This window comes from Salmo salar, chromosome 12, assembly GCF_965601325.2.
Source record: "Salmo salar chromosome 12, fSalSal1, whole genome shotgun sequence".
NCBI classification, from domain to species: domain Eukaryota; kingdom Metazoa; phylum Chordata; class Actinopteri; order Salmoniformes; family Salmonidae; genus Salmo; species Salmo salar.
The window spans coordinates 66,435,583-66,461,247 of record NC_138302.1 but is presented as its reverse complement, the minus strand read 5'-3'; the positions used below and the strand labels follow the sequence as shown (position 1 = coordinate 66,461,247).

Below are 25,665 nucleotides of genomic sequence, written 5' to 3'. Positions count from 1 at the left end.
CATTAAGGTTTCGAGGCTGACGTTTGGCAACTCGAACCTTCAGCTCCCTCCACAGATTTTTTATGGGATTAAGGTCTGGAGACTGGCTAGGCCACTCCAGGACCTTAATGTGCTTCTTCTTGAGCCACTCCTTTGTTGCCTTGGCTGTGTGTTTTGGGTCATTGTCATGCTGGAATACCCATCCACGACCCATTTTCAATGCTCTGGCTGAGGGAAGGAGGTTCTCGCCCAAGATTTGACGGTACATGGCCCCGTCCATCGTCCTTTTGATGCGGTGAAGTTGTCTTGTCCCCTTAGTAGAAAAACACCCCCAAAGCATAATGTTTCCACCACCATGTTTGACGGTGAGGATGGTGTTCTTGGGGTCATAGGCAGCATTCCTCCTCCTCCAAACACGGCAAGTTGAGTTGATGCCAAAGAGCTCCATTTTGGTCTCATCTGACCACAACACTTTCACCCAGTTGTCCTCTGAATCATTTAGATGTTCATTGGCAAACTTCAGACGGGCATGTATATGTGCTTTCTTGAGCAGGGGGACCTTGCGGGCGCTGCAGGATTTCAGTCCTTCACGGCGTAGTGTGTTACCAATTGTTTTCTTGGTGACTATGGTCCCAGCTGCCTTGAGATCATTGACAACATCCTCTCGTATAGTTCTGGGCTGATTCCTCACCATTCTCATGATCATTGCAACTCCACGAAGTGAGATTTTGCATGGAGCCCCAGGCCGAGGGAGATTGACAGTTCTTTTGCGTTTCTTCCATTTGCGAATAATCGCACCAACTGTTGTCACCTTCTCACCAAGTTGCTTGGCGATGGTCTTGTAGCCCATTCCAGCCTTGTGTAGGTCTACAATGTTGTCCCTGACATCCTTGGAGAGCTCTTTGGTCTTGGCCATGGTGGAGAGTTTGGAATCTGATTGATTGATTGCTTCTGTGGACAGGTGTCTTTTATACAGGTAACAATCTGAGATTAGGAGCACTCCCTTTAAGAGTGTGCTCCTAATCTCAGCTCATTACCTGAATAAAAGACACGTGGGAGCCAGAAATCTTTCTGATTGAGAGGGGGTCAAATACTTATTTCCCTCATTAAAATGCAAATCAATTTATAACATTTTTGACATGCGTTTTTCTGGATTTTTTTGTTGTTATTCTGTCTCTGACTGTTCAAATAAACCTACCATTAAAATTATAGACTGATCATTTCTTTGTCAGTGGGCAAACGTATAAAATCAGCAAGGGATCAAATACTTTTTCCCCCTCACTGTAGTAGATACTGTAAATCCTCATTTTATGAAAGTACTGGACCCTGGCTGCAGCCATTTAGGCCAGGCTTGCGGCACCTAACATTCCAGCAAAATTAGTACAAGTAATAGTTTTTTTATTTAACTAGGCAAGTGAGTGAAGAACAAATTCTTATTTTACAACGGCGGCCTAGCCTGGCCAAATGCTGGACAGCACTGAGCCAATTGTGCGCCGCCCTATGGGACTCCCGATCACGGCCAGTTGTGATACAGCCCGGGATCGAACCAGGGTCTGTAGTGATGCCTCTAGCACTGAGATGCAATGCCTTAGAACACTGCGCCACTCGGGAGCCCCTCAAAATAATAGCGAATTTTCATGGAGGTTGCTAGCTAAATTTGCTAAGGAGCGCAAATTCTTTTTTTTTGTTGCAAAGACAGGCATTCCATCTCAAAGTCATACATATATAGGATGGAGCTACCGAATGTCATTTTTGGTGAGTTAGGACATTTACAAGTGAATATTAACGAGACATCTTGCAAATGAACAGTACTGGCTCTGGAGCAGAGTCTGTACACACTGTGTCTGTGTGGAATCTGGAGTCGCCAGGGCAACGGGCCTGCTTGCTCCGCTTGTAGTAGAGATGGGGGAGGAGCAGACAGGCCAAGACTGGAGAAGAGAAAAAAACGCAAGGAAATCAAAAGATGGCAGCTGTACAGATAACTCATCCAAAGGGAATTGACTTCTCAAACATGGCAGAAAACCAACACAATATGATTCCCCGTTGCCTTATTAATTCAGCCACTTACTGAGCTAAATAACTAGCAAGTTTAACTTAGGGGTCTCTAACGCAGAATTCGCATAAGAAATATACATTTTAAAATAATGTGACAGGTGAAATGAAGAACGCAATCTGCTTTATCTTCTAACATATTGTACAAGTTGACTGCAGGTATTTATTTAAGAGGCTACAAATATTAAAATGTATAGAAACATTCAAAATAAAACGTTTAAACGGTATTGATGGTATTGAAAAACCATCCCGTGGCTATTTCCAAATACCCGGTATATGGTACAATGCATTCAGAAACTATTCAGACCACTTGAATTTATCAAAAGAAAATTGCATTACAGATTTTTCGCACTCAGTCTATACACAAAACCCCATAATGACAAAGCAAAAACAGGATTATTGAAACTTTTGCAAATTTATTACAAATAAAAAACTGAAATTATGCCTTACATAAGTATTCAGACCCTTTACTCAGTACATTGTTGAAGCACCTTTGGCAGCGATTACAGCCTCAAGTCTTTTTCGGTATAATGCTATAAGCTTGGCACATCTGTATTTGGGGAGTTTCTCCCATTCTTCTCTGCAGATCCTCTCAAGCTCTGTCAGGTTGGATGGGGAGTGTCGCTCAACAGCTATTTTCAAGTCTCTCCAGAGAAGTTTGGTCGAGTTCAAGTCCGGGCTTGAACCCGAAAGACATTCAGAGACTTGTCCCGAAGCCACTCCAGCGTTGTCCTGGCTGTGTGCTTAGGGTCGTTGTCCTGTTGTTAGGTGAACCTTCACCCCAGTCTGAGGCCCTGAATGCTCTGGAGTGGCTCTGGAGTTTTTTTAATTATCAAGGATCTCTCTGTACTTTGCTCCATTCATCTTTACCTCGATCCTGACTAGTCTCCCAGTCCCTGCCACTGAAAAATATCCCCACAGCATGATGCTGCCACCACCATGCTTCAACGTAGGAATGGTACTAGGTTTCCTCCAGACATGACGTTTGGCCTTCAGGGCAAAGAGTTCAATCTCGGCCATCGAACCATCGGGTTCTTGGTCACCTCCCTGACCAAAAGTCACACACACACACACACTGCTTTCAGAAAGTATTCACACCCCTTGACTTTTTCCAAATATTGTTGTGTTAAAAATGGAATTAAATTGATTAAACAGATTTGTTTTTGTAACTGACCTATGCACAATATAACAAAATAGCTACATGGACTGAGTTAACCTTGTATCTTTATTGACCTTTTATTTTTGCACTGTCTCTATCCACACTCACAGGGTCCTACACACTCACTCCATCCACCATCTGCTCACTCTCACAATACATTTATACTGACTCTACACACATGCACACCCATTCACATACAAGCTGCTGCTACTCTGCTTGTTTATCTTAAATCCTTTTGCCTATTCACATTACGCCTATATATACACACAGTATCCACCTCCAACACTCCAGTATCCCTGCACACTGTAAATATGGTATTGGAACGGATTATTGATTTATGCATTGTTGGGTTTTGAGTTTGCAAGAAATACATTTCACTGACACGAGCTGATTGAGGACTACAGGAAACGGAGGACCGAGCACGGCCCCATTCATATTGATGAAACTGTAGTGGAGTGGGTCGAGAGCTTCAAGTTCTTCGGTGTCCACTTCACTAAGGATCTATCACGGTCCACACACACCAACATAGTCATGAAGAGGGCACGACAATGGCTCTTCCCCTTAGGGGGGCTGAAAGAGTTCTACAGCTTCACCATTGAGAGCATCTTGACTGGCTGCAACACCGCTTGGTATGGCAACTGCTTGGCCTACGACCGCAAGGCACTAGAGGGTAGTGCGTATTGCCCAGTACATCACTGGGGTCGAGTTCCCTGCCATCCAGGACCTCTATACCAGGCGGTGTCAGAACAAGGCCCTAAAAATTGTCAAATACTCCAGCCACCCAATTCATAGACTGTTCTCTCTGCTATCGCACGGTAAGCGGTACCGATGCATCAAGTCTGGAACCAACAGGACCCTGAACAGCCTCTACCCCCAAGCCATAAGACTGCTTAGTAGTTATTTAAATAGTTAACCAAATAGCTATTCGGACTATCTGCATTGACACTTTTTGCACTAACATTTTTGACTGATAAAATGCACTGCTGCTACTGTTTATTATCTGTCCATTTATTCCTAGTTATATGTACATATCTACCTCAATTACTTCTTACCCCTGGGACATTGCTATATACACAGTGTACCGAGTCAAAGTTATCATTGTGTATTTATTATAGCGTGTTTTACTTTTCTATTATTTCTCTATTTTCTTTCTCTCTGCATTATTGGAAAGAGCCAACAAGTAAGCATTTCACTGTTATAGTCTACACCGGTTGTTTACAACGCATGTGACAAATACAATTTTATTTAGATTTGATTGCCTCAGTACAAATAAGTGGCTTGTTATGTATCTCAGATGTTTGATGAATGAGAAACATATGCAGAGGAAAATAGTGTATGAGGTACATATGGTGTTATACGCTGTATAGTGTATATGTTAAGCAGTGTGGAGCCAGAATAATTTCAGTGTGCCCCTGGGAAGGCCCAGGGCTGACAGATTACTACCATACCCTGCCAAGGGCACAGGAGCAAGCTGCAGCTTACTTTTGAGGGGAAATAATAACACTGGTCTCCATTGACAGAGATCTGTTTGGTTTGGCATTGTTCAATGGTCCTGCTATTCAATAATACAACAATAACACACTGAGGGTGGAAGGTACATTTATTAAGAGTGGCAATCTTTCTCACATTTGGAAGTGATAGCGAAACTGCTACAACCTACCGCATGTGGCCAGCACTCTGTTCCTGTGTATTCGTGTGTCTATATCTGTCTGTCTGTCACTGTGTGTTAGTGTTGCACGATATACCGGTACCAAGGTAATATCACGGTACTAAAACGGCATGATACTTATAATACCAACATTTTAGAATACCGTAGTACCGTTTCATATGATACTAACAAATGTATTTCGGCTCAACCAAACTAAAGATCCCACTGGTGCTTCTTATAAAATGTTAATACAGTTTTGTTTATAAATTCTGTTGAATATTTTTAAGCAAACTAGTCTCTTGTAAGTGTCGGTCCAATAATGTCCACTTCACTTTCATGTGCATATATCACGTGTAAGAGCTGAAAAGCCAGCAGGCAGCTGCCTCCCTTTCCAGCCATTACTCACCTGCTTTTCTCCATCTGCTCTTCCTGCACATCTATTCCTCAATCAGTTTTAAAAATATAATTGGTCCGTGACAGCACACGGGGATGTATTCCCTGATAAGTCTACTGTTGTTACATTTGTACATTTGATACACTGGAGCAGCATGCAGAGCTGATATAACCATTGGTTATATGTGCCATATAACCAATGGCACAGGCCAGTCGGAGTAGGCATTGCAAGTTCGCTGTCATGCAGCCTCCAAGCGCCAGGGAGGTCAAATAGAGTACCGCTGCGCAACAGGTATGCTTGGGGACCAGTACGGGAAAAAAAATGTATGAAATGTATGCATTCACTACTGTAAGTCGCTCTGGATAAGAGCATCTGCTAAATGACAAAAATGTAAAATGTAATGGGCTTCAAAAGGTACTGTAGGTTTCATATAGGCTGAATGGATGCCAAAACGATATCAAATATCTCTCTTCTTGGTGCTCCTTAAATTCTATTTGGTGCCTAACGTTTTTAAAGATGGGAGTAGCGTGTGTATGCGTTTGTGGGAGAGAGAATGGTGTGTGTGTTGATGAGAGAGAGGGAGACAGATTGTGTGAGGGAGGGACAGTCTGTGTGGTTCTGTTTACTGAAGAGTGCAAGAAACCTTTAGTCTTTTTCCCTTCCTGCCACAATGACATTCAGATCATTATGAATATACAGTGCATTCGGAAAGTATTCAGACCCCTTGAATTTTTCAACATTTCTTTGTGTTAAAGCCTTACTCTAAAATGGATTAAATTGTTTTTCCCCACATCAATCTACACACAATACCCCACAATGACAAAGCAAAGTATTCAGACCCTTTACTCAGTACTTTGTTGAAGCACATTTGGCAGCAATTACAGCCTTGAGTCTTCTTGGATATGATGCCACAAGCTTGGCACACCTGCATTTGGGGAGTTTATCCCATTCTTCTCTGCAGATCCTCTCAAGCTCTGTCAGGTTGGATGAGGAGCATCACTTCACTGCTATTTTCAGGTCTCTCCAGAGATGTTTGATCGGGTTCAAGTCCGGGCTCTGACTGGAGCACACAAGGACATTCCGAGACTTGTCCCGAAGCCACTCCTGCGTTGTCTTGGCTGTGTGCTTAGGGTCGTTGTCCTGTTGGAAGGTGAACCTTCGCCCCAGTCTGAGCGCTCTGCAGCAGGTTTTCATCAAGGATTCCTTTGCTCCGTTCATCTTTCCATTGATCCTGACTAGTCTCCCAGTCCCTGCAGCTGAAAAACATACCCACATCATGATGCTGCCACCACCATGCTTCACCGTAGGGATGGTGCCAGGTTTCCTTCAGACATGACGCTTGGTATTCAGGCCAAAGAGTTCAATCTTGGTTTCATCAGAACAGAGAATATTGTTGTTTTCTCGTGGTCTGAGTACTTTAGGTGCCTTTTGGCAAACACCAAGCGGGCTGCCATGTGCCTTTTACTGAGAAGTGGCTTCCGTCTGGCCACTCAACCATAAAGGCATGATTGGTGGAGCGCTGCAGAGATGGTTGTCTTTCTGGAAGGTTCTCCCGTCTCCACAGATGAACTCTGGAGCTCTCTCAGAGTGACCATTGGGTTCTTGGTCACCTCCCTGACCAAGGCCCTTCTCCCTCAATTGCTCAGTTCGGTCAGGCTGCCAGCTCTAGGAAGAGTCTTGCTGGTTCCAAACTTCTTCCATTTAAGAATGATGGAGGTTACTGTGTTCTCGGGGACCTTCAATGCTGCAAACATTTTTTGGTACCCTTCCACAGATCTGTGCCTCGACACAATCCTGTCTCGGTGCTCTACGGACAATTCCTTCAACCTCATGGCATGGTTTTTGCTCTGACATGCACTGTCAACTGTGGGACCTTATATAGACAGGTGTGTGCCTTTCCAAATCATGTCCAATCAATTGAATTTACCACAGGTGGACTCCAATCAAGTTGTAAAAACATCTCAAGGTGTTATATTGAGTAGAAAATGTTTTGTGTAGCACGTACATTAAGAAAACGGGAACAAGAGTCGGGGGATGGGGCGAACAGAACTCTAGGACACTCCAAATGTTTTCCCCGTGGTATCGCGATACTACTTGGGCGGGCCGGCCCTGGCCTGACTGATCACAGTTATCACAGCACACCAGCTATTTATAGAACACCCCTCTGTGAGTCACATCAATATTTCAATATCCCCCTTTCTCAAAGTTAGCTCCACCAAGCTATTTCTAGTTCCTCCCACCTTTCATCCTCCGCTTGCTATCACAGCACTTTAACTAACAAACTCTCTCTCTCCCTCTGTCCGGTAAAGCAAAACACAATCTGGCTCAGATTCCTCCTGCTGGGTAAAGTCTATTACATCTCAGAGTTATTCCCCAAAGAGACACTGAAACACCCCAGCAAACCTAAACGTTTCCCTCCTCTTCATGGTGTAATGTCTGCTGCAGTGACAGTCCCTGATGCTTAATCACTTCAGCACATCTCCAGCACATCTCCACTCCCTCAGGTGCACTTTCAAACAGCCCCTCCAGATAGAGGCCTTCTCAGATATTCAGTAACACAGCTATCAGGGGAGCGTATGGTCTTCCTGGCAATTCTCTCCGCCCGAGTTGGTCCTTAGCCATACGAGGGCCTCTCTACATAATGAAGCAGGATCAACGATGCACCCCTGTTGCACTCCCACTGTTTTGATCCAATCTGTGAATGTGAGAGCCACTCCTCTTCTCTTGGGTTATGGCCTGATTCACTTCACAACTCTCAGCTTTTTCTACTAAACTGCTACAAGGACTAAAGTGAGTGCACCACTCTGGTGGAATGGACTGGAATGACTAAGCACTCTGAACTATTAGCACCCACTGCAGTGTTTCAGTATCTAAGACTGAAGGGCCAGGTTTACTATTCATGAATACTTTGCACCAGTGCAAATTAAAACACAAGAGTGAGTATACACTCAGAGCCCAGTGATGCTGCTAAACTAAACTATTTCCATGCCAATCCCTCACCAGGAGTAATCATTCAGATTCACTGAGGAACAAAACAGGGATCCACTGTCAACTGAGTCGAATGTAGACAATAATACACAACGCAGTGCTGAAGTCAATAGAGAAAAGGCTTTCAGAAAACAATTCTGAACTCCCACTGACAACAGATCAATGGTGGAAGTGCACCACAGAGATGACTTACTGTAAGTTGAATGCATCTCGTCGATTTTCCCCACACTTTGATTCTTTGAGAAGTCCATGGCCTGCAACACAGTTGGACAAACAAAAAAAACGTACTGTAGAGTGATCATTTGCCTTTCAAGAACACACTAGACAAGGTTATTTACAAGGACAACGCCTTTTATTGAACATATTGTCATGTTGGGAACAATAAAAAGTATCCGGGGGTCCTGTGGCACAAGTCAGAGATGCTTTGATCAGGTATTGGTACGTACACGTTTGGTTTTCCCCTGAAGTTGGTTCCTGGCCTTCTCGTTGGCCTCCACTTCATTGGCAATGTCTTTGGCTGTTGACAGAAAATGAAAAGAGACATTTATGACCCTCCGGATCACAATCATGGCTTGATATGTGAACTGTTGTTTTCAACACATTAAAAAGGTCTCTGCCCCTGAGACCACTGCTGAGAAAATGAAGCACTCCCAGAGAAACAAAGCAAAAAACAGGAAACGATCAAGTGGTTCAAACTTTTGTTTGTGATTTGCACACAAACACACACAAAGAAAGAAGTAGGCATAGCTCAGAGCACCACTTCATATCTAATAGTCTCAGCAAGTGCTGTTGGACTGGATGCTCTGTCCGTCGAGTTTAAAGAGAAAGTAGTGTGTCGTTTACAGCCTTTATCCTCCGACATCTTATGCCCAACTACTAACTGAAAAGAGCTAAGAGGTAGGAGGACACACCATAATACATCTAGCATGATCATGTATCAAGGTCACTTACTGACATTCTTATAGCATGTACAAGTAATATACACCCTAAAGATATCACAGAAGCATGACAAATGCCAAGGCAAGAAAAAAATTCTCGCTAGAGCTGAAATGATTTAAGTGTTGATAACAGTAGATTCTCAAATCATGTGCTAGGCTCAGAACAGGCCTTGGTGTTTGATTGAAACACTACATCTCATCAGAGATGGGGTGTGTTCTAGGGATGGGCATGGTTATAATATTCTTGAATTATTTCTAAATGAAATTCAAATATCCATGTGACATTGTTACATACAAGGATATACCATGACATGTCAAATTCATAAATGAATAAAACCACATGTTTTAATGTATTTCTTCATGACGTGCAACAATCACAGATGTCTATGTTTTACAAGTTGACATCACAGTATAGCACAGTAGAGCGCAATAGAGTGCAGTACAGTCCAGCACAGTTCAGTACAGTACAGTAGAGTATAGTACAGTACAGAAGAGTAGAGTTCAGTACAGTTCAGTACAATACAGTAAATTACACTGTACTCTACTGCAGGGTTTCCCAAACTCGGACTTGGGGCCCCCCCTGGGAGCATGTTTTGGTTTTTGCCCTAGCACCCAAGTCCAGAACAGACTATGGGAGGCACACAGTACTACATAGAGCCATGACCACATGGACCTCTATTCCACATGAAGCAACTCATGCCAGCAGTAAAATTAGATTTAAAAATAAATGATAAAAATACACCTTATGGAACAGCGGGGACCTTGAAGCAACACAAACATAGACACATGCATACAAACAAACGATAACATACGCACTATACACACATGGATTTTGTGTTATAGATAAGTGGTAGTAGAGTAGAGTCCTAAGGGCACACACTTAATATGTTGAGCAATCTGTTATGAATGTATTGTAATGTTTTTAATATGTATAACTGCCACTATTTTGCTGGACCCCAGGAAGAGTACATGCTGCCTTGGCAGAAGCTAATGGGGATCCATAATAAATACAAATACTACACTGCTGATTCAAATAATCATCAAGCTTGAATTATTTTAATCAGCTGTGTAGTGCTACGGCAAAAACCAAAACGTGCATCCAGGGGTGCATCCAGGGGTGCATCCGAGAACAGTACTGACCTAAACTCTACTCTACTTTTTACTGTACTGTAGTGCTATACGGTATTGTACTGTAACGTACAGTACAATAAAGAAGAGTATAGATCAGTACTAGGGATTAATATTTTGCCGAAATAGAACAAGTTTCAATATAGGGGATAATTCCCAGGAAATACCTCAAAAATCGGAAGTGCCCATTTAAAACCAAGATATGGTCACTGTGCCAGGGTTCTCCCAAAATAAGACTGTCGCATTTTTTTTCTTTATTTAACTAGGCAAGTCAGTTAAGAACAAATTCTTATTTTCAATGACTGCCTTGTTCAGGGGCAGAACGACAGATTTTTACCTTGTCAGCTCGGAGATTCGATCTTGCAACCTTTCGGTTACTAGGCCAACATTCTAAACACTAGGCTACTTGCCGGCTTGGCTGCACCACTATGTAAAGATTTCACAGCAAGTGACTGATGTTAAGTAATGATAGAGTAACTTTGATCGCCAATGACTGTTGTGAATTGCGAAACAGGTGGTTCATAAATTCTGAGAGTTATCCTCAATTAATTCAGCGCATTTCAGCAGTAGGCAAAGGCTCTCTCGAAAAAGCGCGCGTTCAGGACACACAGACGACACCCTCAGTAGGCTATAGCATTGTCGATTGATACAAACTTTGTAACGGCAGTCAAACAAAAGTCAAATTACCAACGTTGTAAGCTTGCTAGATAACCTCCAACTAATGACAGAATATCTCCTATTTGTCAAAATCGAGTTGATGATTATACAGATAGCAGATCAGCTCATGAATAACAGTCAGATGAAGAGAGGAAATGTTTTAAATATGAAGGTATCTTAACGGAGACCAACTCTTTAAAAAATTACCATAGTGGCAGATGGCAGGGAGAAGAGAGGGGAGTGGTGATTGAAGGGAGATACCTGGCAGCCCACTTGCTCCACCCCTGAGCCTTATATGGACTTCATGCCCCAACGAGGTGAGCCTGTGGGTCATTAACTTCTTTGGGATAGGGGGCGGTATTTTCACGTCCGGATGAAAAGCGTGCCCAAAGTAAACTGCCTGCTACTCAGGCCCAGAATCTAGGATATACATATAATTGATTTGGATAGAAAACACTCTAAAGTTTCTAAAACTGTTAAAATAACGTCTGTGAGTATAACAGAACTGAAATGGCAGGCGAAAACCCGAGGACAAACCACCCCCCCCAAAAAAGATTCATCCTACCACTGATTTCAATGGCTGGCACTTTTATAATAGGGCGAAATCGTGCTGATTGCCATTCCTAGGGCTTCCACTAGATGTCAACAGTCTTTAGAAAGAGTTTCAGGCTGGTTTTTGGAAAAATGAGCCAGAAACTGTAGTTTTTCTAGGTGGCTCCCATTTTGGCTATAGTGTTTCCAAGCGCGTGAATGAGAGCGTGTTCTTTGGTATTTTTCTCCGGTAAAGACAATAACGATTCTCCGTCTTACATGTTATTGTTTATTTGCGTATTAGAGTACCTATTGTTTGATTATAAACGTTGATTGACTTGTTTGGATAAGTTTATTGGTAACGTTTGGAATTCATTTTGTATGCATTTTGAATGAGGGAAACAGAGTGGATTATTAACTGAAGCGCGCCAGCTAAACTGAGTTTTTATGGATATAAAGCAGGACTTTATCGAACAAAAGGACCATTTGTAATGTAACTGGGTCCTTTTGGAGTGCCAACAGAAGAAGATCTTCAAAGGTAAGGCATATATTATATCGCTATTTCTGACTTTCGTGTCGCAACTCCCTGGTTGAAAATGATTTGTTATGCATTTGTGTGCTGGGCACTGTCCTCAGATAATCGCATGGTTTGCTTTCGCCGTAAAGCCTTTTTGAAATCTGACACGGCGGCTGGATTAACAACAAGTTAAGCTTTATTTTGATGTATTGCACTTGTGATTTCATGAAAGTTTAATATTTATAGTAATTTCATTTGAATTTGGCGCTCTGCAATTTCACCGGAAATTGCTAGCGTCCCACTAATCCGCAAGAAGTTAAACCCGGGAGTGCTTGGGGATAAAAGAGGAAGCGGCCTGCACAAAGGGGCAGAGAACGGAGAGGGAAGCATGTGTTATGAAGAGTGTGAGAAGAAAGAGAAATATCTGTCTGATTACCCCCACTGTGTACTGAACCGGTTTGGCTGAGGACCCGAGTTTTAGGGTTACTCCTAGAGAATGGAACAGACAACGAGACCGGATTGTGGACTGTGAAATGGTTGGTGAATTCCCCACTTTTCCCAAGTGTGCAAAACTCCCTAATAAACTTCCCATTTGCATTATAGTTGTGCTCCTTGTGCGTGTTTGGTTATTAAACTTGGTGACGAAGAAACCCCACACCCTTGAACCTGCTACAATATCTACTCTCATACTATTTATTGATCACACATTCTCTACCGAAGCTCTCATAAGGGCAGCAATACGAGACACGAGTCAGGATTGGGACGGTAGGACAATAGCCTAGGCTATAAATAAGGCTATATAAAGGCTACTACGGGCCTCCCGAGTGGCACAGTGGTCTAAGAAACTGCATCGCAGTGCTACCACTAGGGATCCTGGTTCGACTCCAAGCTCTGTCGCAGCCGGCCGCGACCGGGAGACTCATGGGGCAGCACACAATTGGCCCGTCATCCAGGTTAGGGGAGGGTTTGGCCGGCAGGGATATTCTAGACCCATCGCACTCTAGCGACTTCTGTGGCTGGCCGGGCGCAGTGCACCCTGACACAGTCGCCAGGTGTACGGTGTTTCCTCCGACACATTGGTGTCGCTGGCTTCCGGGTTAAGCGGGCATTGTGTCAAGAAGCAGTGCGGCTCGGCTGGGTTGTGTTTCGAAGGACGCACGGCTCACGACTTTCGCCTCTCCCGAGGCTGTACGGGAGTAGCAGCCATGGGACAAGACTGTAACTACCAATTGGAAACCATGATTAAGATTCAGTGAAACAAAATTACAGTGATTGATTATCTGAAAAGTCACAGGCTTTTGGTCGGGAGTAGGACAGGCTACTACGTGAGTTAAGCGCAAGCAGACTCAATCACTGTAATCAGCTAATATATGAGCAAACTAGAATAAAAATCATTACTACTGACCTCAACTTAGCTAACAATTCCCATGCCTAATTGTTACCACATATCCAAAACAGAGATTCAGTGAAAACAAAAAGCTGACATTGATTGATTTATCTAGACGATTCCCCCACTCGTCTCGCTGTCCCAGTCAAAACAGTGCTGAAATGATAATCTAGGTAAGCACACACACAACTATTGCTTTAAATTAGCATAACAGTTGGATATGAATTTGGGGGTTTCAGTATAAGCAAGAATTTGATACATGCCTTAAATTGCATTAGCCTACATTATTTAAATATTTTCATAATTCAGTTGATCATAACTAAGGTGTCTAGGCCCAATGGCTGTTTCCTTGTTTCCTCACTCCACTTCCGCCCACCTCCGACGCGTTTTTCTCAACACCAGTTTAAATAAATATAGCGCACTGATTCTAGAAATCCAGCTTTTTTTCATGTCAAACCAGGCATGGGATCGGGCTTCAGCTCACCGGAGTTGGGTCTGACCGGGATCACATTTCCAGTTCTGATGAGAACTCTAAACTGCATTTGGGCCTTGTGTGCAGTCCGGCAGTATCATTAATGTGCTTTGAATTTATACCGACTTTGTGTGATGTAAATACACTAGGCTAAAGATTTCCATGTGACAATCTGTTTGAATAATGTGCTATTTAATTTTTTCCAATCAGCTGCTGTGCATGTGTATTTTGTGGAATTGCACTAGTGCAACATTGGGGAATATTTTTGTAATTTTCCGGGTCTTGTCATTTTATGTCCCGGGATCCCGGTTACCGGTGTAAATCCCTAGTCAGTACAATACAGTACAGTACTATAGAGTAGAGATTAAATCAAACAACATTTTAATGGTCACATACAGTTGAAGTCGGAAGTTTTCATACACTTAGGTCGGAGTCATTAAAACTCGTTTTTCAACCACTCCACAAATTTCTTGTTAACAAACTATAGTTTTGGCAAGTCGGTTAGGACATCTACTTTGTGCATGACAAGTAATTTTTCGAACAATTGTTTACAGACAGATTATTTCACTTTTAATTCACTGTATCACAATTCCAGTGGGTCAGAAGTTTACATACATTAAGTTGACTGTGCCTTTAAACAGCTTGGAAAATTCCAGAAAGTTATGTCATGGCTTTAGAAGCTTCTGATGGGCTAATTGACATAATTTGAGTCTATTGGAGGTGTACCTGTGGATGTATTTCAAGGCCTACCTTCAAACTCAGTGCCTCTTTGCTTGACATCATGGGAAAATCAAAAAGAAATCAGCCAAATACCTCAGAAAACAATTGTAGACCTCCACAAGTTTGGTTCATCCTTGGGAGCAATTTCCAAACGCCTGAAGGTACCACATTCATCTGTACAAACAATAGTACGCAAGAATAAACACCATGGGACCACGCAGCCGTCATACCGCTCAGGAAGGAGACACGTTCTGTCTCCTAGAATGGATTGTACTTTGGTGCGAAAAGTGCAACTCAATCCCAGAACAACAACAAAGGACCTTGTGAAGATGCTGGAGGAAACAGGTACAAAGGTATCTATATCCACAGTAAAACGAGTCCTATATCGACATAACCTGAAAGGTCGCTCAGCAAGGAAGAAGCCACTGCTCCAAAACCGCCATAAAAAAGCCAGACTATGGTTTGCAACTGCACATGGGGACAAGATCATACTTTTTGGAGAAATGTCCTCTGGTCTGATGAAACAAAAATAAAGCTGTTTGGCCATAATGAACATCATTATGTTTGGAGGAAAAAGGGGGAGTCTTGTAAGCCGAAGAACACCATCCCAACCATGAAGCACGGGGGTGGCAGGATCATGTTGTGGGGGTGCTTTTCTGCAGGAGGGACTGGTGCACTTCACAAAATAGATGGCATCATGAGGCAGGAAAATGATATGGATATATTGAAGCAACATCTCAAGACATCAGTAAGGAAGTTAAAGCTTGGTCACAAATGGGTCTTCCAAATGGACAATGACCCCAAGCATACTTCCAAAGTTGTGCCAAAATGGCTTAAGAACAACAAAGTCAAGGTATTGGAGTGGCCATCACAAAGCCCTGACCTCAATCTTATAGAACATTTGTGGGCAGAACTGAAAAACAAATATTAGACAGCATGGCTCTTGCTCCAGGAGGGGATCCTCTGGTGATTTTGGAAGAAGCTACCCACTTAGCTAGATACCTAACTAGCTACTAAATTAACAAACCAAAACGCACAACTGCAGAGCATTTAGCACATTTTAGACAGTTAATGTAATGGCAAACATTTAGTTGTGTATTCCATACTTCAACTAGCACGCTCCTGTGGCACATGCTGCACAACAGTGAGTGACTCACAAGGCTCTGGTCTCTCGTCATTGTGTGCTTGTTAACAAACACCACGTGACTCGGAACTACCGGTAACCTTCATAATGAAAAATGATGTTATCTCCTAACGTATTGCACAAGTTGACTGCAGGTATTTACTTAAAATGTAGCTACAAATATATTAATTTATTTAAAAACGTCAAATAAATGGTATTGACGGTATTGATTAATCATCCCGTAGCTATTTCCAAATACCCCGGTATACAATATACCGCCCAAGCCTAGTACAGTGGAGTACACTAGAGTAATTAACTATACTGAACTCTACCGTACTGCACTGTAGGGATGGGCATTTGAAATTATTCTAATAATATCATGATTATCCAGATATACACACACGTATTTAAATATAAAGTGCATTCGGAAAGTACTCAAACCCCTTGACGTGGTGGCAGCATCCTGCTGTGGGGATGTTCTTCAGTGGCAGGGACTGGGAGACTAGTCAGGATTGAGGGAAAGATGAACGGAGCAAAGTACAGAGACATCCTTGATGAAAACCTGTTCCAAAGTGCTCAGGACCTCAGACTGAGGTGAAGGTTCACCTTCCATCAGGACAACAACCCTAAGCACACAGCCAAGACAATGCAGGAGTGGCTTCGGGACAAGTCTCTGAATGTTCTTGAGTGACCCAGCAAGAGCCCGGACTTGAACCTCTCCATCTCTGGAGTAGCTGTGCAGCGACGTTCCCCATCTAACCTGACAGAGCTTGAGAGGATCTGCAGAGAAGAATGGGACAAACTCCCCAAACACAGGTATGCTAAGCTTGTAGCGTCATACCCAAGAAGACTTGAGGCTGTAATCGCTGCCAAAAGGTGCTTCAACAAAGTACCGAGTAAATGGTCTGAATACTTACGTAAATTCGATTTTTCAGTTTATTTTTAATACATTTGCAAAAATTGCTAAAAAATTATTTTTGCTTTGTCATTATGGGGTATTGTGTGCAGATTGATGAGGGGGAAAACAATTTAACCAATTTTAGAATAAGGCTGTAGCGTAACAAAATGTGGAAAAAGTCAAGGGGTCTGAAAATTTTCGGAATGCACTGTATGTATTTAGATTTTGTGTAGGCCGGTCTCAAACTTGTATCTTCTCTTTGTGACAAACGGGGTTTAAACACCTTCCAATTAATTTGTCTGTATTTATTTATCTGAATGTATTTTTCAAATCAAAATCAATTGTTATTTATATAGCACATTTCAGACATGAATGCAACGCAATCTGTTTCACAGGAAATAAATATTCCGTTTTTTATTCGTTTTTTTCCTGTGAAACAGATTGCGTATCTGTTTCACAGGAAAAAAAACAAATAAAAACCGGAATATTTACTACAAACATAAGAAGATAATAAACAAAAGACTAAAAAGGGAGCCTAAGGAAAATAAAAGATAAAAAGGAGTGTTTTAAGATCTCTTTAAATATGTCCACAGTTTCGGCCCCCCTTAGGTTTTCTGGCAGGCTATTCCAGAGGCTGGGGGCATAGTAAGTAAAGGCTACCTCTCCAAAAAAGGCCAGTGCCAGAGGACCCGAGGGACCTATTGGGTACATAACTCAAAAGCATGTCTGACTTATATTGGGATGTACAATTGTGGATTGATTTAAAAACCAATAGAACAATCTTAAAATGTACTCTAAAACTCACTGGCACCCAGTGAAGAGACTTTTAAAATATGGTGAATTGTGTGCTCTCTGTCTGGTCTTGGTCAGTTCCTGTGCTGCAGTATTCTGAATGTTTTGCAGTTGACCAATGGCTTTCTTGGGTAGGCCAGACAGGAGAGCATTACAGTAGTCAAGCCTGCTTGTAATAAAAGCAGAATCTCTCTGTATCAACCTGAGATAGAAACGTCCGCACACTTATTTATTTATTTAATGCCTTAAGGTTATTATTATTATTGCTTGGATAACCTTATCTACTATTATGTATTGATTTATTTTTCCTTCTTTATGCGGTGCGCACTGCACAAAAAGCCAAAATAATTTTCTGAATCATCACAGTGAATCATTGTAATGTTTATATGTGTCAATTACTCCCTTAAGGGATGGGTTGTCAACTGCCAATTTGACACGAAAATAACATTTAATTAATTCAGTCAGTCTAAGGCGCTAAATCTCTTCTGTATTTTTTTTGTAATGGATGTCAATCATGAATGACAGCTTCATGAATCGACAATGGCCAGAAATGTCTAAAGCTTTCTAGCAGTTATACGATGATGGCTTTGAATGATGGAAAGTCAATTTATGGTGGTCAGAAAACTGCTCTGGCATTTACTGTCACAATTTTACCATCATCCATGGTTCACTCCCTGCCATCTTCATTACTCTTCCACAGTGAAAATGGCACTCTCACCTGATTTCGGTTCCAGGGCGTCACACTGGGCGTTGTAGAAGTGTACAAAGTCCTGGTGCCTCCTGACCAGCTGATCTTTGTTACCCTGGACAGAGAGGTGGCACTCCTTCAGCCTCCTCTTCAGCTCCTGCATGGACAGCAGCGTGTACACCAGCTTCCCCATCGGCCTCCTCTTAGCACCTAGGGAGCTGTAGAACATGAAGCCATAAGGAAGATCAGTTTATAACCTACTATAACATGGTCATTAGATATTAAGCCTACACAGTTATGAGCTCTGTAGTGAGACAGATATTCAGTGTTATTATTATTCCATGATGAACTACAGTGTAGAAGTGTTGTTATTGCAGCTCTCAGACCTCTGGCTGGCCAAATAAGAGTCCATCATAGGGAGGGCACCACAGAGGAAGACAACATGAATGTTATAGTTAACCTAAGGCCTGATATACAGGGAGGGAGGGGGGCTCTGTAAAAAAAATATATATTAAAAGCCGGGAGTCACTCAGCTACCACTTGTCAGATCAGATGCATATAATTAGAGCCAGGCGACTTGGCAGCAGTGTACAGTATAAAGCTCTTTCCTATCGCTGACCTCCCTGTAAGGCTAATAAATCAATTGGGGTTTTAGCTGGGCTTTCCAAGTAATTATTTTTCGGTTCACTCTGTTCTGTCCCCTCTCCTACCACGTAAGCATAATGAAGACTAGACTTTCAAATAAGCTGCTTTTCAGATAGAAAGTCCATGACTGATTCAGGGCCGGATATGGTTCTGCCCACATGGCATCTTTTCATCACCAAAACTCTCCAGCTCCTATGCAGAGCTGTGTGGCAGGTCAAATGTGTTGAAGAGTATAGGAACTTCTGTAATCCATCACTCTGACATCAAGGTCCGCCAAACATCAAGGGTTCCATGCTGTCACGCACACTTCGCCTGTTTCTGACGGAGCCTCAGATGTCACAAGCCTACATTAATCATACCGTGGAACCTTGCATTAGATTTAAGCAGAAAGGAACATTTTCAGGTTGTGGACATCAATTTCTTTAGAGGAAGGGATATTCTCTCCCCAAACATAAATCTAAACATGATATACAACACAGACAGAGACACATCCAAATATAAGTAATATACCCCACCTAGAGCTAGCTTTACATCAGGGTTAATCTTGAGTGGCGCAGCAGTCTAAGGCACTGCATCACAGTGCTAGAGGCGTCACCACAGACCCGGGTTCGATCCCAGGCTGTATCACAACCGGCCGTGATCGGGAGTCCCATAAGGCGGCGCACAATTGGCCCAGTGTAGTCCGGGTTAGGGGAGAGTTTGGCCGGGGTAGGCCATCATTGTAAATAAGAATTTGTTCTTAACTGACTTGCCTAGTTAAATAAAGGTTAAATAAATAAAATAAATAAATAATACAAAATGTTATGAGAATTCTTTAAAGGTACAGTTCCCTTTTTTTTAAGTTTCAGCTTATTCTCTGACTTCATTAGTGTTGTTGCTTCAGGGAAGTAGAAAATAAGTTGAAACTTCCAAAAAGTTATCCACCTCTTGAACCCCTGTGAGATGTGTGTCCACTAGTACCTCCTAAGGCTCTCCTTCTTCTCCCCTCGGGTCAGACAGGTGTCTAGGTGCTTGTTGATGAGCTGTTCAGAGATGCCCACAGAACACACAGGACACTCCACTGCAAAACAGACATAGGACTTAGAGACAAATACAAACATAGAAAAGACGAGACATTGACCATGTTTACATGCACTACAAAATATCCCGTTATTATTTGGGATGCTCAAGTATTCTATTTTTAAGTTGGCGCATATAAACATCATATCCCGTTTACAATAACCCAAATAAGCTCGATTCCCTGTTTTGAGAAACCTGAATAAGATGCCTGGGATATGCTAATCTTAGACGGGACACTGTGGCATGTAAACATCTTACCCAATTTACTGTTTTTCTCGGTCTGCGTAGGCTCAGTTTCACATAGTATCACCGTTGAAGTTCAGATGGGAACATTAATAGTTAGAATAGTATCTGAAGTCTGGACACTGACTGTAGGCCTCCCATGTAACCTTATAATATTATCTCCTGCAGAATTAAGTGTTTCTTGCAGTAAAATGACAGACCAAATGTTTGTCTCAGGAACAGGAACGGAAAAATATGATTTCTTTCTTTTTTGAGAAAATGTGAATGCACACAATTTTTTTCAGTGACATAAAAGCTGACAGTATTTCACTTTCAACCCTATGAAATACGCATCCAAGATGAACTGAAATACTGTCAGAAACATGTTGGATCGTTTCACAGCTTTCATTTGCTTGAAACCGGTGAATAAAGTTATGTCATTTGAAAATGTTGCACGGAAATTGAAAAACGTCTTCACTCCACGAGTGAAGGAGAAACAAAAGAGAAAGTTATCAATGTCAACTAGGTTGTTGATGCATTCATTCTATCGATTTATAACATTCTGGTGAGCAAGGCATGCATCTATACTGAACAAAAATATAAATGTGTCATGACGTTGGCCTCTCCCTTTTGCACACAATCCACCCTGTGTGTAAAGGGTAGAAAAAAATCTAAAATTCCAGGAACGTCTCTGGCCACATGGCCCATAGAGAGACAAAGGAAATTCTTCCAACTCATAGAATTGAAGAATCCAGCTACGAACTGATCCGCTGGTACCATTTTGTGATACTCAGAAGAGACAATATAGCCATATTACCATAAAACTGTTTATATAATAGACTCAGTTTAAGACTTGCCTCATGGGTGTATGGAATGTATTGATAAGGATAAAGCTTTTGTAAGACATTGAGATGCTATGTACTGATGTAATGTGATAGAATTGTATTTCTGTAACCAAATCTAACTCAGTCATAGGCACGCCCCAGGGACATATACAGGACCAGGCGTCATTTGACCAGCCTGTTCGATGGGCACTATAAAACACTCCCTGATTTACATTTCCTCAGACCAGGCCTACACTCTATGGCCAGAGGTTTGACCATCCAAGTACTCTACTGAAAGTGAACCATACCACGTGGTTAACTTTTAGACTATTGATACCGACAGAATAAGAACAAGTCTTTGATATTAATTATTAGTCTGCAGCTAAGTAAATTATATCATCGAACGGGAAGACCAACGAAACAACCATTCTATGACGACATTAATGAATGTCGCTCTGAAAGATCCATTCTACCCGAGCCAGAGAGAGAGAGAGAACGCGGACAAAACTCCCCAACAGAACTACTCTCCAACAAGAATCAGAACGACACACTGAGCATAAATATATATATTGATTGCAATTGTTCCCGAATGAGTGAGCCTTCAATTGTCAATTGTTAATGAACTCTGTGTAAACTTCTCAGCTGACCATTTATGACCCATTGTTCAACAGGCCGACCAGCCGGTTTAGCCCACAAGGGCACATTCCGATGCCAATCCTTTGTTGACGATAATTACTGTTTGTATGTTTTTCTGTTAATTACTTAGTGTAGTAAATAAATGATTTTAAGACAATTGATGTATGGATGATTTTAGTAAAGACTGGGTTCGTGCAGATACAACAATTTACGACGTTTTGGAATGAGACTGGACTAGAGGTAAATACACCATTTGAACTAGAAGATAATCGACCTATACTATAATAGAATATAATATTATAGTACAGGAAAGTTATATTAGGAAAATTATAGCTTTGTAATCTGAATATTCTCCTTGGTGCCCCGATCTCCTAGTTAATTACAATTAAATGATTAATCAGTTTAATCGCGTGATAATAATTACAGGGAGCTAATTGATAAACATATCTTCCGTTTAATGGTACCCCCAAAGACACGACATATTGGTGCCCCCGTGTGAGGACTCAAACTAAAACGCACGTTGGTTCAATTTGATAATACATATTGGAGCCCCCGTGCGAGGAATCTAAGATAGAATTGGACTTTGCTGTGAAATTCTATATATCAATTGTGCAAACAGAATTGTACAAACAGCCTGCTATGTAAACAAAGTGATTGTGCATTTTCCATTGAGAGAAGCTATTTAGAGTAGCTCCGGTCTTATGTCGATAGCAGTGAGGATTTAAATTCCAGATTTAGTCCGTTAGGCCAAACGGTACTATTTCTGTCGGTAAATATTAACTTCTAGAGTAAGGTTAGAAATTAGAAGTTAACTGTCCGGGAACCGAGCCGAATAATTTGCCTACCGCACTAAGACAGTGTGGGCAGACCGTATGCGTATTTGTAGTTAAGTACCGTGTCGCTCCGGTCAACATAAACGCTAGCAGAATATGCTGAATGGGGTTAAGGTGAGACGTCACTAGAAAACCCACCCTTTCCATAAGTGAAAGGATCCTATTTTGGTGCTTGGAAGGATACTCCTGAACCAAGTAGCAATAGCTTAGCATTACGGGTAAGCTAACAGAGAGGGAACATTTTACCCTCCACCGTAACACGTTTAAAATTTCTCCGCTAGCGCGACGGAAGTCCGACCTTTGTACTTCCGTTTAAATTTCAGCATTCTGCACCCTGGTGGTGAAGAATTGCCAGTACATCTCTAGGGGAAATTCAAACGTGGAGCACGTCTCATTCAATTTAACTAACAAATGAAATTGCCAGATTTACCTTTTCAAGTGGATCTTTCAAATAATATCCAAAATTGATTGGGCGTCTACAATGAGACATGATTAACTTTTTCCAAACTTAACTTAGATGAAGCAATGCTCTCAGGTTAATTGAAAGTTAATTCCCAGATAGCCTATACAGGTTTGATATATCATAAATAGATTAATCAGTCAAATCTGCTTTAGCAGTGCACAGTCAGTAAAACCCCTTTACGGACGTTCAGCCCCAGGGAGGTGCGTACCCTAGTGGTGAAGGGTCCCAACATTTGAACTACGGTTTACACTTATGATATCCAATCAATGGAGATTGTATGGATTATCGTCTCATTCAATTTGTTTAGTTAAATTGTCAAACATACCTTTCTAGGTTCTTCCAATTAAATGAGACAACTTAAACTTTGCATATTAACCTGGAGGAAGCAACCTCTCAGGTAATTCAAGTTTAATACCCAGATAGCCTACCCAGGTAGGACTAATCATTGGCATTGATTAATTCAATTTGCTTTTGCAAATTCATTCCCGTCCAACTTCCACAGTACTGTACAGTACTGATGGTTCATTAACGTCTATAAATAGATTAAAATCGTCTTTGCAGTTTTCCACATTCCAAAACCAAATTTTGGAAAATTAGGAAAAACTATTTTTTCCTTTCAAATGTTCTAATAATGTGCAAGCTATCAGAGGGGCTGGTTCCCACTCGCCCGCTAATTAGTGAACCTCCACCCGTAAATGGATTGATCTCTGACCTCAGCAGCGATAACAACCCTAATTATGCCATTAGTGGAAAAACAGACAATGTTTTCCAAAATCAACCATCGGGCGCAGGCCTCGTAAAGGTTCTCTCCAGTCTAGCTCTGATGTCTTGCCATCCGAGATTGCCATCTGTCCAATACCGCAGTGCACAGCTGAAGCACGAGCAGGTAACGGTAGACATAAAGGGACAGGTGGAGAGAACCGGGAAACCAATCACAAATGCAGAAAAGGGAAAAATTCTGCTAGCTATGGAACTGCGTTCGAAAACTGAACAATTAAATGTAATTGCAAAAACGTATGACGATGAACAAGCACAAGCTCTTCAACAAAATCGTTTTCTACAGGAACAAAATCATATGCTACAGGAACAACTCGATTTAGCCAAAACTAAATACGATGATGTCCACGCCAAACTAGATAAATCTGAAGAGTTATCTACAAACAGGAGCGCTCAACTTGACAACATGCATGCTGTTTTGTTGAATGTTACTCAAAATAACACGGTGCTCCTCAAAGCGCTGCAGACCAAAGACGATCAGTTAAAACACAATGACAAAGTTGGATGATAAATCAGCAGAACTTATTGAAGTCGCTGACCAAATGAATGATGAGAGAACTCAGGTGATGAGGTTGGAAATATTGATTTCTAAGCAAGCAGAGGAAATCTCATCACTGAATCTCTCGCTCCGTACTCAAGACCTCTATTTGCAAACCATGACAGATAAGTTTGAGACCGAAAGGAGCAGGTGTGACACTCACGTGTCCAAAATCAGTACTCTAAGCGCTCAAGTGGACTCTGCAATGCAGCAGAATTCCACCCTTAGGTACCATCTGGAGGAAATCCAGAATGGTCACGCTCTACAGCGCGACTTCCCATCCAAGCAACCGGAGCCCTGTACTCACAGGAGTGAAGACAATAGGTTTCAGACCTTGCCTCCCTCATGTGTCCCTCAGTCTTCTCCTCTTGGCCCTTCGGCACTGAGTAATATGGCGCCTCTTGGCCAACAACAACAAGGCTTGGCTTCTTCTCTTGGCCTTTCGGCCCCAATTTCTCCACAGGATGAAGCCAACCTTCTCCGCCCGCTTGGCGCAGAATACCTTGACAAACTCGTCAAGAATTTCCCCACCTTTGACCCCGTTCCAGGTCAGCCAAACGATACTGAGACGTTCCTAGCTGACATAGCGGACGCGTTGGGTGGCTACCCGAACGCTACGGGTTCTGACAGGGTTTACCTGTTGAAGCGAACGTCGAATAGACACGTGACGAGGTTCATTCGTCTACAACAGCAACACGTGCTAAATGACTATGCTAAACTTGCCACAGCTTTGAAATTAGAATTCAGTGGTTCTGCGACTCGCAAACACGATAGCTCACTGGCTAACACCGTCAAACAAGCTCGGAACGAACACCCACAAGCTTTCTATCATAGGCTTCGTTCAGCTTACTTAAGCGAGAACAATTTGAGAAAAGGGTAAAAGATAAGTCACAAGGACTAGACGGGGAATTACCGGACACCAGGTCCGCAGGAATTAACACCCATAGCAAGGACGTTAAAGTTCAAATTTCTCCCGCTCTCATTCAAGACCCTATCCAGGGCCCGCTTGATCAAGAAACAAGCCCCCGGGCTCTGTCTATAGACTCTGATACAAAAGTTGCGAAGAAAAAGGTCAAACGCTTCGTTAAAGCCAAGCCCACTCAAAATCAGAAAAGTCAATCTGCTTTCATCTTGAACAGACAGGGCACATCACGTCGTTGCGAACGACCACTCCACTTTGTGGGGAATATGTCCACTAACCACGAATCTAAACGGCCATACCTGGAAACAGTCCTGGAGGACTGCTTAGCTTGTCATGCGCTAATTGATTCGGGTGCGACAATATCACTCGTCTCTCAAACATTGTTTGATGATCTCAAAAGGGCTTTGAAGCCATCTAAACGTTGGTTAAAAGTGGAACGATGCGACACTAAACTTCGAGGGGTCACTCAGACTACCTCGCCTCTCACATTGAGAGTCATGCTGAAACTACACTTCCAGGACGTATCGCTCGTTCACCCTGTGTATGTTACCAGCCTCGAAACTGTAACCCTGCTACTTGGAGCAGACTTGATGGATCGGTTACTCCCATTGATGGATTGGAAAACCAACCAGGTATGGTCACAGGCCACAGTGCCTTCTCCACTGACCACACCGT

At 42.3% G+C, this 25,665-nt stretch overlaps 1 protein-coding gene across 3 annotated transcripts in view; it reads right to left on the bottom strand.

Annotated features, from left to right (window-relative positions):
- The window catches only part of rad18 (RAD18 E3 ubiquitin protein ligase), a 99,038-nt gene that overhangs the window by 57,792 nt on the left and 15,581 nt on the right, over positions 1-25,665 (bottom strand). For all 3 annotated transcript variants that reach the window (XR_001319692.3, XM_014132861.3, XM_014132864.3), the window contains exons 6-9: positions 19,677-19,776; positions 18,102-18,289; positions 8,667-8,737; positions 8,414-8,474 (exon numbers count right to left, since the gene is read on the bottom strand). Coding sequence is in view for 2 of the 3 variants with exons in the window: in XM_014132861.3 (XP_013988336.1) it covers positions 8,414-8,474; positions 8,667-8,737; positions 18,102-18,289; positions 19,677-19,776 (420 nt within the window). In the remaining variant the exon portion in view is untranslated. The remainder of the gene's footprint in view (positions 1-8,413; positions 8,475-8,666; positions 8,738-18,101; positions 18,290-19,676; positions 19,777-25,665) is intronic.